This window comes from Coenobita brevimanus, chromosome 97, assembly GCF_032717465.1.
Source record: "Coenobita brevimanus isolate Jiangsu-jjx chromosome 97, ASM3271746v2, whole genome shotgun sequence".
NCBI lineage: Eukaryota > Metazoa > Arthropoda > Malacostraca > Decapoda > Coenobitidae > Coenobita > Coenobita brevimanus.
This window is the reverse complement of record NC_137050.1, coordinates 30,403,970-30,419,268: the sequence shown is the minus strand read 5'-3', so window position 1 is coordinate 30,419,268 and position 15,299 is coordinate 30,403,970. Positions and strand designations below refer to the sequence as shown.

Genomic DNA, 15,299 nt, shown 5'->3' with positions numbered 1-15,299 from the left:
CACACACCTTACATCGCACGCTCTTGGCCGACCAGTCTGTGGTGACACGTGCCTGCATCCGCTATATAATGTCTCGTTCCACCCGCCACCAGTTTAGTCTGAAGATCTGGGAACGAAACGTTACCATGTACACTAACACTTGGACAGCTACTCGTAAGTCTAAATGAAAATCAGCGTAGCTTAGCCTGACACATCAAAAGCACTGAGCAGAAATTAAATAATGTAGAAACAGCAGTTGCATTCAACCTAGTTTGGTAACGAGAAAATATCTTACGTGGTTGTACAAATATATTTATACTGTATAGATAGATAGATAGATAGATAGATGGGCAGATAGATAGATAGATAGATAGATGGACAGATAGATAGATAGATGTATATATACACACACACATACATATATATAGATAGATAGATAGATAGATAGATAGATGAGAGAAAGAGAGAGAGAGAGAGAGAGAGAGAGAACCACCTTGGTAACACTGTCTGTCCTTAATTCCCCAGGTGTGTGTCAGCGTCCATCATTACCTGAACAAGAGTGGCCCTCATTACCACACGAAGGCACCCACCATCGCCATAGAACAACACCCACACCAAAGACGTAATAAAGGAGCAGCAAATGCTTGTGTGAAGGCTACAGGTGTAATGACCAGGTGTAACGATGGAGTACGGTGCATATGAGAGTGTAACAGACCAAAGTCAACATAACTGACGCCAAGGTGTTCTATTAATGAAGAAAGCGCATGACATTTTAACACCTTATAGGGAGACTACTTATGGTTCGTAACATGATGGATTTGAAGTTATAATATTTATAGTGACAACATATGGTACGATTGCTTCGAAACTACTCTTACTAGTGGTAATAACCTATGGTACGTAACATGATTGTCCTGTAACTATTCCATTAATCATGAAAACATAATTTACGCATCCCGGGAAATGTAACTTGAACGGTACACACTTCCCTCCAATGACTGCGAAGTGAGATAAATGTAGCCTGAGTACTACGGTACGCCCTAGCAACCCCCTAACGGTACATCAAGTTCACAAATCTTGCACAGTACACTGGACTGATACCGTACTATGAGAAGAAACATGAGCTTCAAGGACATACCCCTCGCTCAGGCCAAGTACCTACCAAGTGAGTATATCTGGATTTATCTTGTTAACATCACAGCTCAAGGCTAATGTTACCTTCCACTGTTATTCAGTTCATGGCCTTTGTTTCAACTTCCCCACTGTCATGTCTAGATGTTGATACCTTTCTTCCTTCACTCGTAGCTCTTTTACCTGTATTTCGTCATTCATAGTCTCTGTTACCTTTTCTGTAATTATCCACACCTCGTGTCACCCCACCATCGCCACTCATCCCCCTTGTACTCACCCTACTGCCACCTCTCCATCACCACCCACACCCTCTGTCGCCCCAGCATCATCACCCACATCCTCTGTCACCCCACCATCACCACCCACACCCCCCGTCACCCCACCATCACCTCCCACACCCCTGCTACCCCACCCTCACCATCCAAATCCCTTGTTACCCCACCATGTCCTTATATCTCCTAATTGGTGTCGACTCTCCCTTTGTTTTCCCTACTCTCTCCGTAACCCTCTTTACTATTTCCCCTCTCGTCTGTCTGTTTCACTTCGCGTTTAGTTTTCAGTTTTCCCTTATTTCAGTTCCTTTTTTATTTATTTCTGTTTCCTTCTTCCTCATTCCGTTTCCCTTCTCTTTCCACACATCCTCACACTCCATATCTTCCTATTTACCAGACTCCTTCTGTTTCTCCTTCCTCCTGTCTGTCTTCTCCCCGTCTCCATCTCTCTCCTGCTGTCTCTTGCCTTTCCCTCTCGCCCCCATTTTGCCTTTCTCCTCTCCCTGTCTCTTCTCTGCCTCCCTCCCCTTCTCCCCTTCTTCAAACACCTCCCGCCGTCCCCCCTTCCCCTTCCCCTTCCCTCAGCCCCCTAAGTCGGGATGATATTTGCCACATTAAAAGACTTCAGATTTTTCAGGGGGACTTACACGCTGGAGGAGAGGCAGAGACAAAGGAAGGGAGAGGAAATAGGCAGATGCAGGGAGAGGAATGAAGCCGAAGGAGGGAGAGGAAAGAGGCAGAGGGAGGGAGAGAAAGGAGGCAGAGCCAGGGAGAGGAAAATGGGATAGTGTGGATAGAGTCAGAAGAGAGGGGGGGAGGAAAGAGGGGGAGAAACGAACATGGAGTGAGGGTGAAATGAGAGTGAGAAGGGGGAGGCAGAGGGAAAGGCAGAGGAGGCAGTCAGAGGATAAGGGTAAAAGGCGGAAAGAGAGGGAGAGGAGTGAATCAGAAGGGAGAAGGAGAGGCAAAAGGGGTGAGTCACAGGGAGAGGAAGCGACATCAAGGGTCGTGTTACATCACTGACAACAACCAAGGGACGACACATACCACGCCACAGAGAGGGACTGGATGGCAGGCCAGAGGTACGGCAACACACACACACACACACACACACACACACACACACACACACACAGTACGAGCAAAGGCTTGATGAAGGAAGGAGGAAATAGATCATAACGAGCAGAGGGATACTGGTGCGTAGTGAGGAAAAAGATAACGAGAATGGAGAATGATAAAGAGATAGGAGTGGGAGAGAGGAGAGAGATAAAGATGGCGTCACACTGGGCATAAAACGATTAACATGTTTGCCGTTTTTGCTAGCCGTAAGCTAAAATAACCAGGAGTCAGCGGGATTTCGTCTGCTACGAGAAATAGATTTCAGTTTTGGGCCGAGGTTTGATGCTGCGATGACGATTCGAATGATCTTAATTTTGTAACTGCTAATGAAATAATCCGTTAGAATATGAACTAAATTTAAAATACTGCATATAATATAGTGAAAACCTTGTGCAAACTTATTAACAAATATTTGCTTGTGTTACAAAATACTGGTCTGGTTTTTTACACTTGCGCCCAGTAATTCCACTATTTACTGCCCTTCTCTCAGCTTGTGCGTGTGCCTCACATTGTTCATTTAGTCCAGAACCACAAGACAATCAATCAGAGGTTCTTTCATGAACGTCGTTTGCATTTTCTTTGTTACGAGTGAGCGAGCACAGCGAGCAAAGCAAGCAAGCGTAGCGAAGTGATGTTTACCTTCAGCCAAGAAATGTGCTGCCCGACACGACCCGGCCCGCCCCGACATGACGTGGCCCGATCGCGATGCTTTTCAGAGGCTAATAACTTTTTCTACTATGTGAGATAGAGAAGTGATTCTTTCAGCAGGTAGTAGATACATTCAATAAGTTTTGTTTTAGCTATAATTTATATATACTCATGAGACCAAAGAAACCCCTTGGAATCCTAGCTTTCCAAGGAAATGTACCGAGGGTTTCAACTGACATGCATCACTATGAAATCGAATTTTAAAAGATTTCCTGTTGTAATACTATGTTTTCTTGCATGAATTTTACAATTAAATGTCGGCTATTATGCTCATAATTTTACATGAACTTTTTTTTTTTTTTAATAAGGGGATGAACATAAGCAAGAGTAAGCACCCCATTTCTGGGTTTTATCATTCGATCAATAGCCAAGCGCTTACCGACGCAGTTCGTTGACACGGCAGGTCGGGAGCAGAGAACTGAACATAGCATTTGTGATAAATGCTGCGACACCTCTCAAATATGCACGTCCAGAGAGAAAACATGAGAAAAAAACGTGAGAAAGTAAATATTTAGGCTCAGTTATTCTTCTGTTATCGTACAACTACCTCACCAGAAAGGCTGAGAGTTTACACCAAGATGAAATTATTGTGACGGGCGATTGTACAAAAGCTGGCTAGCCCGTCACGCGCTCACAAAGCGCATTTTACTGGTTATTATCGCCCGCCTTTAGCAAGGCGGGGCAATATATTGTGTGTGTGTGTGTGTGTGTGTGTGTGTGTGTGTGTGTGTGTGTGTGTGTGTGTGTGTGTTCCCAATATATATATATTTCGAAAATTTGTGAACAAATTTTCACCATACCTTGAGGAAGTATCATCTATATGGATAGAAGCCTATTACTTTTGGTGAGGATCTGATCAAAAACAACCGAATGCCAGCCGCCACATATTTTTTAATATGGATTGGCTTTTTGCGGAACACGGTAACAAAATTTAAATTCCGTAGAGTTTTGTGAATTTTGTTCAGATTTGGTTTGTAAGTAATCTACACCTTAGCCAACAAATATTTTTTAGGGCGATTGGCATTCGGCCCCTTAATACTTTGGTTTCATTTTTTATAATGGTTTGGCCTCTTGCGAAACGCGGCGACTAAGTTCCGTAGAGTTTTGCCAATTTTCTTCAAATTTGGTTTTTAGGCAACTTTGACCTTAGCCAGCAGTATATTTTGGAGGGCGATTAGCATTCAGCCCTTGAATGCCTCTTTAATATTATTATTATTGTTCTAGCAGTGCACCAGCAAAACACATCATTGTGATCATCGCTCGACTTTGCTAGCCATTTCGGCTAACCAAAAATGGCTAACATGTTAACCAAAAATGTCCAGTGTGACGCCACCTCTAGTTGTGAGGAGATGACTAATTAGAGAGGAAAAAATAGCACAGAAGTGGTTCAAGCTACATACTGTCACAAGAAAACTGTGCTCATGAAAAATTATTTACGGGAACAGCGAAACATCAGACTTCATACACGGGTGAGGAGGTGGTTGGTGGTAGTGGTAATGGTGTCAGGGAGATAGACTGATAGTAATCCTGGTGGTGTGTTGTGGCGTCGTGTGGTGGTGGTATGGCAGTAATATGCAGGAGTGAATGAGGGAGAGGTTTTGGTGGTGGCAGTAGTGGTGGTGGCAGTGATAGCGGTGGGAGTGGCAGTGATGGAGGTTTTGGTAGCTGTGGTGGTGGCAGTTTCGATAGCTGTGGTACAAAGCAGTACACAGGAAGCAAACAGTAGCAGGTAAGGTTTTTGAGGCCGTTTGTTTTCTGTATACGCGGTAGTGCCTACTGTGTTGGGATGGCCCTGGTTACAGTGACGTCACGTACGTAAGTCATAGGGTCTAGCTCTAAAATGCTTGTGATGCCCAGTTTTATGTATACGGACTAAAAGCCTTTTGATACTTAACTGAAAAGTTGCTTGCAAAGGCCAGTTAATTTTCATATTACTCGAGAAACTTGATCGCAAAAATATCGATTTTGTTCTTTTTATTTTCTTTCTTTCGTTATTTCTTCACAAGTCTTAATTATAAAAAGAAAAGTCGCACACGACCGTGTTAAGCACCAAAACGCTTTGTAACAACCGAGAATGTTTCTTACATATTTAGAGCAGCATTCAGGCTACAATATGCAAGTTACAACCTAAAAACATCTGCAGCGCTCGGTTATGTAAAACTCTGCGTATCTGTGTTGCCCCATTCCACTTAAGGCCAATGGAGGGATAATAGTTCCGTGGAAGAAACATTGGTCCAGCGTGGAAGCAACGTCCATAGGGAAAATAGGTCCAACGAAAAAATACGTGTTGGAAAGTATTAACCCCGTGGGGATAAATAGATCCATGATGAAAATTAGGCCCATGAGGAAAAATAGGTCCATGTGAGATACAGATTCAAGGGAGAGGATACATCTACGAGGGATATGTCAATGGGGAAAACTGGTTCACGGGAAAAGTGTATGTGATAAAGTAAACCCAAGGGGGAAAATGGGTTCACGGGGAAAAAAGTCCATGGCGGAAATTGATCCATGGGGGAAAATAGGTCTATGGGGGGAAATTAGTCCAAACTGAGATAGTATGTCTAAGGGGAAAATGGGTTGATGAGGAAAAATAGGGTCATGATGAAAGCAGGTCCACAGACGAAAGAGTATCAAAGAGGAAAATTTATCAAGGCAGGAACAGATCCCAAGGGGGGGGGAAAGGTAGGTGGGGGCTGGGCCCTAGGGGATTAGCCGGAGACGCTTTTTTTTTTTTTTTTTTTTTAATGCAAGGAAGAAGAAACCAAAGGCAAGATGCCGGCAAGAAAGATTGTCTCCGCCAGGAAAAAAATAAATATCCGAGACAAATTCAATAGCCGTTCATTTCGAGCTGCCTGGACACATTGCGTTTAAAAGACTGGAGGCCATAGGCAGAAGGAAATACAGAAGAGGAATACGGTCCCAGAATTGATCTTTTGCCAACATAAAGGGCTGGGAGTATCGGTTAACTCTTGGACTAGAGAGTTGGACAGAAAAGGGGTGAGTTTGTTGGCAAACGGATGCTACCTGCCAGTCGCAACGTTTATGTGCTGGTAGAAAATATATGTATTTGATTGCTACCTTCCATAAAAAGATCAACAACTAGAAAATAAAAAAATTTATTCTAAAATGATTAACACGTGGGAATGAAACAAAAAAATTTACAGAAACAAGATATGTAAAAAGTTCAGACACAAAACAGCATTTGGCATGGAAGGAGATTCAGAATCCTATACACACTGCTGCATTTCACAAGGTACAAACTTTTTTATCGGTACAATGTGGAATGTAGTAACGGGTACAGAATTCTGAATTTCCTTCCATCCCAAATGCTCTCTTTTTTCTGTGCTTTTCACATCTCTTGTTTCTGTTCTTTTTTCTTCCCAACATGTAATAATATTTTACATTTAAATTGTTGCTTTTTAGTAGGATAGGTTACAACTAACATAATCGAAGACAAGGATAGCATTGCAGGTAGGCTTCCCCGACCCATCCAACAATCATCCAGTGGAAGCTGGCAGGAAATAGTGAGAAGGACTATTATGCAGCACAGAATAGCAGTTATGGTCATTTTATGGGAAAAGAGGAAAGAAAATAATATTCTGCACTCCCGTCACCAGAAAGGGTAAATGAGATCAAGTCAACGTTATGAACCAGTATAAACGATGTGGCTCTGCACTTGTGTCCGCCATGATTTGTGCTGAAAAGACTTAAAACTTCTGAAATGTATTATTCAGGAGTGGGTATGTTTAGCTGGTGATTAAAAGGCAAATATTTAGCCAGGTGATTATAAATGTTAGCACTGTATCACGGTTTCGCACACGAGAAGGCAATTTGTTCCATATTATATATATATATATATATATATATATATATATATATATATATATATATATATATATATATATATATACATATATATATATATATATATATATATATATATATATATATATATATATATATATATATATATATATATATATATGTACCATATCCCCAGGCTTAGCTATCACAGTGCACGTAATCTAAATTATAAGAGATCAACTGTGACGGAGAAATCCTCTGTCACCTCTGGGATTGGAAATGCTGCGGAAAATACATGGCCGGATCCAACCACTCAACCACTAGCCCACCAAGTCAATACCGTACAAGTAGGTAGGGATAGGGAAAGGTTGGCATGGATAAGGGACGGGTAGGCATGAGTAGGGGAACAGGTAGGTATGGGTAGGGGAACAGGTAGGTATGGGTAGGGGAACAGGTAGGTATGGGTAGGCGAACAGGTAGGTATGGGTAGGGGACGGGTAGGCATGAGTAGGGGAACAGGTAGGTATGGGTAGGGGAACAGGTAGGTATGGGTAGGCGAACAGGTAGGTATGGGTAGGGGAACAGGTAGGCAGGAGTAGGGGAACAGGTAGGTAGTAGCAGGGGAGAAGTAGGCAGGGGTAGGGGAAGAAACAAGTAGAAGAGATGAGGTAACAAGGAGGCAGGAAGAGGAAAGTAGATGAGATGAGCAGGAAGAGACGGAGACAGGTAGGTAGGTGGGCAGGGACAAAAAAAAAAAAAAAAAAAAGATAAAGGAAATAAAAGGAAAGCAGGGGTAGGGGAACAGATAGGCAGGGTTAGGGGAAGAAGTAGACAGACATGAATGGGTAGGAAAAGGTAGAGAGGTAGGGGTTAGAAAGGGTAGAAAGGCAGGGATAGAGAGAAAGCAGGGAAAAGTACTGAGAAAGAGAAATACCCGTAGATGCAAGTTAAAAAAAAAAAAAATCGGCGACAGAGACAAATTAAGTGGTGGTAATAAAAGGCTGGTGAAGGTAAGAAAATAAAACAGGAAATAGAGAGGGAAGGAGGAGAGAAGTAAGTTAAACAGAGCAGAGGGAGAGAAAATAAATGAAAAGGGAGGATACACAAAATAATTAGAATGAGTGAGAAAGGGGAGAAAAGCGACGTATGAGGAGAGAATTGAGACAGACAGACAGACAGACAGACAGAGACAGAGAGGATATGGATATGAAATGAGAACGTGTAAAAGAAAAATAACTGTGTGTGTGTGTGTGTGTGTGTGTGTGTGTGTGTGTGTGTGTGTGTGTGTGCGTGCGTCCGTGTGTGTGTGTGCGCGCGCGACAGTCACACTCTAATTGCTGAGCTGATTGTCATCCAATTAACACACTTACTAAGCTGAACACGGAAGTAAACACCGGTTGCTTTGTGTTCCGCACTGAGCAAGCACAGATCTATTTCCTAAAGCGGTGAACCATCACCACCACTGGCTACACAGCGAAAGCAGATCGTCCGGTGCCGTAACCCTGGGATTCAAGCTTACGGACTTTTGCCACAACATTCGGGTCGAGATTCATTACCAAACGTACCATCAATTCTGTCGATAAGCTGGATTTGATTTTGTATTAAAGACATGGACAATGAGGAGTTTTTCAATCTCAGTTAGAGAAGGAAGCTGATTAGAAGCTTTATTTATTTATTTATTTATTTTTATGAACAAGAGAGGGAGTCTTTCTGGAATGATGTTGATGAGTGTCTGCAGAGTTTTGAAGCGAATGTGAATGTGGTAATGATGGGAGATCTGAATGCTAGAGTGGGAAATGTAGCAGTTGAAGGTGTAGTTGGTATGCATGGTGTGCCTGGAAGAAATGAAAATGGGGAACGAATGATAGCGATGTGTGTTGAGCGAGAGATGGTGATTGGGAATACGCTGTTTGAGAAGAAAGATATTTATAAGTATACATGGGTGAGACAGGAGGGTGGAAGGGTTGTTGATAGAGCCTTGATGGACTATGTGGTTGTGTCTAGGAATGTAATAGGAAGATTGTTGGATGTGAGGAGTTCTGAGAGGGAGGGTGGAGGTATGTCTGACCACTACCTGGTGGAGGGAAAGTTAAGAGTAGGAAAGAGATGGATGAGAGCTAGGAGGGTTAGGTGTGGCAGGGAGGTTTTGAAAGTGAGTGAGTTGGATAAAAGAGAGAAAAAGATAGAGTATCAGGAGAAATTGAAAGATGAGTGGAACGCAGTGAAAGATCGGGAAAATGGCAGCGTGGAGGAGGAATGGCAGTTGTTTAAGAGTGCTGTGGTGGGGCATGCAGAAGAGGTGTGTGGTGTGAGACGTGTGGGTGGTGGTGTAAGAAAAGGAAGTGAATGGTGGTGCGAGGAAGTAAGTATGGCTGTGGCAGAGAAGAGACGTGCATATGAAGTGTGGCTGCAGAGGAAGGATGAGATGTCATATGAAAGGTATAAGGAGAAGAGGAATAGAGCGAGAAGGGCTGTGCGTGATGCTAAAGTGGCAGCAGATGAGAGGTGGGGTAGGCGGCTGACAGAGAATTTTCAGCAGAATAAGAAAATGTTTTGGAAGGAGGTGAAAAGGGTGCGAAAGGGAGAGTCTGGGAAGGAAGAACGAGTAAAAGCAGAGGATGGAAGGATGTTAATTGAGATGGATGCAGTAAGGAAGAGATGGGCAGAGTATTTTGAAAGATTGTTAAATGTAGAGGAGGAAAGGGTGGCTGAGATTGTGGCGGATGGAAGGGTGCAAGGAATAAATGTGTTGGGAGAGTTGAATGATTCTTTGATCACGAAGGAAGAAGTGGAGAAGGCAGTAAAGGAGATGAAAACAGGGAAAGCTGCAGGTATGGATGGGTGTGCTGTGGAATGCCTGAAGGGTGGTGGAGTGACTATTGTTGACTGGTTAGTAAGATTGTTGAATGTGTGCTTTGAGAAAGGTATGGTGCCAATTGACTGGGCAAGTGCTTGTGTGGTCCCGTTGTATAAAGGCAAGGGTGATAAGTATGAATGTACTAGCTTTAGGGGTATAAGTCTGTTGAGTGTTGTAGGTAAGGTGTATGGTAGAGTGTTAATTATGAGAGTTAGAGAGGGTACAGAGGGAGTGATTAGTGATGAGCAGTGTGGCTTTAGGAGAGGGAGGGGATGCGTTGATCAGGTGTTTGCTGTGAGACAAGTGTGTGAAAAGTATTTAGCGAAAGGCAAGGATGTGTTTTGGGCATTTATGGATTTAGAGAAAGCGTATGATAGAATTGATAGGGAGGCTTTGTGGACTGTTTTAAGATTGTATGGACTTGATGGTAGGTTACTAAAAGGGGTGAAAAGTTTTTATGTAAATAGTAGAGCGTGTGTAAGAGTGGGAAATGCTGTGAGTGATTGGTTTCCCGTGAGAGTGGGGCTGCGACAGGGATGTGTGATGTCGCCTTGGTTGTTTAATATTTACATGGATGGTGTTGTAAGGGAGGTGAATGCAAGAGTTTTAGGTGGTCTGAGTCTGGTAAATGTTGATGGAGGAGAGTGGAATCTGAAGCAGCTGCTGTTTGCAGATGATACTGCACTGGTGACTGATTCAGAGGAGAGATTGAGACAGTTGGTAGAGGAGTTTGGAAGGGTGTGTGAAAGGAGGAAATTGAAAGTAAATGAGAATAAGAGTAAAGTGATGAAGTGTACGAGGTTGATAGATGGTAGGGGGGATAAATATAGTTTTGAATGGTGAGTTGCTTGAGGTAGATTGTTTTAAATTACTAGGGTCACATGTTGCTGTGGATGGAAGAATAGATGCAGAAGTGAAGTTTAGAATAAATGAAGTAGGAAAGGTGCTGGGAGGAATGAAAAAAAGTGTTTAAATGTCGTTCGCTTAGAATGGATGTAAAAGAGAAGGCTGTATGAGGGTGTTGTGGTGCCGACTGCATTATATGGGGCTGAAACATGGAATATGGGTGTAGCAGAGAGGAAAAGTTTGAATGTAATGGAGATGAGATGTCTGAGGAGTATGTGTGGAGTGACGCGTATGGATCGGGTGCGAAATGATGAAGTGCGAAGGAGAACTGGAGTTGTTCGGGAGATGGCTGGTAGAGTTGAGCAGAGGGTGTTGCAATGGTTTGGACATATGGAGAGAATGGATAATGAGCGATTGGTGAAAAAGATAACTAGATCTGATGTGAGAGGTGTAAGGCTGAGAGGAAGACCACGAATAGGATGGATGGACAGTGTGAAGAGAGCGCTGGATGCGAGAGGGATGTCTGTTGAGCAAGGAAGAGTGGCTGTGCGTGACAGAAATAAATGGAGAGAAATTGTGAATAAATAAGTGATGACGCAGCCCTGAGGGGATATTCTCCCGCATTTGGTCTGATCAGCTAGTCAGGTTAGGTGCGGGTAAGGGGATGGGTCTGTTATGATGTGGCAGGGGTAAACCAGTTCTGCTGTCGGGCCCTGCTGCGGATGTCACTGATTGCATTGCCCAGTTGACCCTTGTGCGGTGTGGTGCGGTGAGGATCTGTCCGTTCTCCCCTTTGGGGCTAAGATGCAAATGAATATGTTTGAATGGATGAGTAAATGGAGAGTGAGTCGTCCTGTCTCGGCTACCTCCCTTTCCTTGGGGGAAGCAGCCTAGGTATATAGATAGATAGATAGATTATTTATTTTTTGGAAGGTCAAGGATAAGGGAATGCAAAAACTTTCCTTCTCTTATTTTACGTGCAATTAAAATATCTCGTTTCCTTCACTGTGGTTTGCGTCAGACGGTTTTGTTCGCCAAAGAAAACATTCCGGTGTTGAAGTTTAATACTTTGAATGAAAACACTTAATAACTGTAATAACTACTGATGATAGTGGTGATAAGGGTAGTGAAGGTGATGACTGTCGTGGATATAATAACTGTATTGATGACAGTGAAAGTGATGTTAATGAAGGCTGTGATAGTGAAGTCAAGGGCTGTGATAACATTCGTTAGTAGGTGTAATCGTACGATACGTTCTCACCATGCTAATCCTATTTGCCACTAAAACGACTTGGTAAATATAAACTTCTGTTAACATTATCTCTCTCTCCCTTTCCCCCCCCCTCTCTCTCTCTCTCTCTCACACATACACACACACACGCACATGCACGTTCACACTGCATATATATATATATATATATATATATATATATATATATATATATATATATATATATATATATATATATATATATATATATATATGTATATGCAGAAACGTCACAGTGAAGAAATGTATGCAAAATAACCACTGTTCTATATAGATAGATTGATAAATATGCTTGGAGAGAACATTAGAACCGCTTGCCGAACTAGGAGTTTGAATCGAGGAGGGAAAGTTTGGAGACGGCAGATCCAGTGTTTGGCCCTTAGCCATTGCTTGAGTTTGGTATCGCTGGCAAAACAATCGACAGGATGCAGTTGGGGAAGGCGGCGAGGGTGTCTGGCTTGACTCCTGAGATGTGTTCGGCCTCAGGAGATACTGAAGTGGGTTTAGTTACTGATATACTAAATTCTATTATTAATAAGTGTGTTGTACCAGATGACTGGTTGAAGAGCGTGATTGTAAATATGTATAAGAAGAAGGGTGATATCCTGGCGAGGGGAAATTACTGAGGCATAAAGTTTTTTTTTTTTTTTTTTTTTTTTTTTTACAAGGTAATGACAGTACAGGAGAGTCCCGGAAGGTATGATAAGGGACAGTGAATATTGATGAGATGGAGTTTGGGTTTACGCCAGACAAAGCAAACACTGATTGTCCGACAGCTTCAGTTTAAAAATATATATAAATAAGAGAGTTGTACTTTGATCTGTGGTGGCATACTCATGTCAGGACACTCATATGCTTTATAACAACGTATGAGCCTCTGACAAGAAGCACTATGAATTTTGGTGGAAAGTTGTGAAACATTTTCCACCTACTGAGTTCACTAGACTTTGTGCGAATGTGTCAGAGAGAGAGAGAGAGAGAGAGAGAGAGAGAGAGAGAGAGAATGGTGAAAGATGGAAGGCAAAAATTAAATATAATGATTATGATATCAAATGAATAAATGAATAAAAAGGACGAGAGGAGAGGAAGACTGGGAGGGACTGTGGTAGTGGGGGGGGGAGGGGGCGGACACAGACTCACTGGACAAAAAATATAAATAAATATATAAATAAATAAAGGACAGTACTCACCGACTGAATGGTAACGAAGATAAAAATTTACCAAACAAATGTTAGTCGAATTTCTCAAAACCATGAAACAAAATGCTCGCGACAATCGAAGCATGATTTGAACTAACATGATCCGAGACATGGAACGCTAGTGAAGAAACAAGCTGTAAGAGGTCATCTTGCAAAGGAAAGAGTAATATATATATATATATATATATATATATATATATATATATATATACATATATATATATATATATATATATATATATAGATAGATAGATAGATAGATATATATATAGATATATATATATATATATATATATATATATATATATATATATATATATATATATATATAGGACCTGCAACGATTACAGATTCTGTGCGAAGCTCTGGCCTTTGGCAGAAAGTCGATATATTGAACACAGAGTCAGTTTCTAAACACATCTTTTGTAACTGAAGAGCTTTGACTATTTTTCATTTAATATTAGTTTTATATTGCACTTTAGCCGATATTTTACGAATAACATTAACCAGTGTTACGATGTTACGTGTTACGTATAAAGCATACCCCTGCTATCATTACAGATACTTTACGTATGAATTGGTTAGGCCTATACTGATAATACTACATAATGGTTTTATTGACACTGTACATGAAATGATACTGGCTGACTATCTCCGTGTCCAATCGTTAAGTTTATATCTAGTGAGTTTTTGTCGAGTTGTTGTGGTAGGTGGTGGCGACCATCATCCACTCACTTGATGTAGTGGTGTTTACTTCTCCCTTCACCTTTATCATTCTTTTACTGTGTCTTCTCTCCTCTCTTCCTATGTCTCCCATCTCACCTGTCACTTTTCATTACTCTTCTTTTCTTTTCAGGTGACTTTACAATAAGCGACAAGCTTTTTGGTTCCTGTAAGCAGGGAAACCAGTTACATCTCTGGATGGCAGCCATATAATCAACCCATACGTGTTCCCTACGTGTCGACGAGTGGCTTTGCTGGTGATTAATGCTCCTCCTCGTAAAACAACTAACTGAAAGACAAACGGCCACCCCTTAGGGATTATGGCGTCTGACTATAGATAGATAGATAGATAGATAGATAGATAGATGGATAGATAGAGTTTTTGTTTGGCGAATTTTTGTCTGGAGAATTTTTCTTCCAGTGAGTTTTTTCCTGGTAGGCTTTTGTGTGGTGAGTTTTAGTCCTACAACCCGGGGTGGGGAAGGCAGCTTCATTTATCACGGTCTAGTGTCAATATCAGTCCTGGGGGTGGAACCTGATCCACCCTTACCTCACTCCTGTTCTACTCTCTCTCTCTCTCTCTCTCTCTTCATATATATATATATATATATATATATATATATATATATATATATATATATATATATATATATATATATATATATACACGAGCTCTTGGGAGTGCAGATAACGATCCCAGCGCTTCTCCTACGATCGGAACGCGTTCTGGAGGTTTTTGAGCACCAGCTTCTTCAGAATCTTCTACGATTCCTCCTGGATCTCAGTGGTGTCAGATCTTAGTCCAGGGGAGTCCGCAGGACTTTCTGTATGGGGGTGGGGGCAAAATAAAAGAAATTATACATATATGTGCGGTTATATCAAAATACACACACTCCAAATAGGCACAGGCATATACTTACATGAGTTACATGATATACACAAATGCATAGTGACAGAATGCATGAATCGACTCACATCAATCTTCCTTGAACAAGAACTGATGCCGTCAAATTCCAAAGGGGGGCAACTGCCCCCCCCCTTGCCCCCCCCCTCCGGACGCCCATGTCTTAGTCCTTTGAGCTGGATTTTCATTTTCGGAAAGAAGAAAATGTCACAGGGGGCCAAACCTGGTGAATACGTGAGGTGGGAGACACTGCTGTGTGAAAGCAGGAAATTGAGAGTGAATGAGAATAAAAGTAAAGTGACGATGAGTACGAGGTTGGTAGATGGCAGGAGGATGAATGTAGTTTTGAATGGTGTGTTGCTTGAGGAGGTAGAGTGTTTCAAGTATTTAGGGTCACATGATGCTGTGGATGGAAGAATAGATGTAGAGGTGAAGTTTAGAATGAATGTAGTAGGAAAGGTGCTGGGAGGAATGAAAAAAAAAGTAT

At 41.9% G+C, this 15,299-nt stretch overlaps 1 protein-coding gene across 1 annotated transcript in view; it reads left to right on the top strand.

Annotated features, from left to right (window-relative positions):
• The first annotated feature begins 1,098 nt into the window (after positions 1-1,098).
• The window catches only part of LOC145413753 (uncharacterized), a 29,596-nt gene continuing 15,395 nt past the window's right edge, over positions 1,099-15,299 (top strand). The window contains exon 1 of the mRNA XM_080283411.1: positions 1,099-1,144. Within this exon, the coding sequence (XP_080139537.1) occupies positions 1,099-1,144 (46 nt within the window). The remainder of the gene's footprint in view (positions 1,145-15,299) is intronic.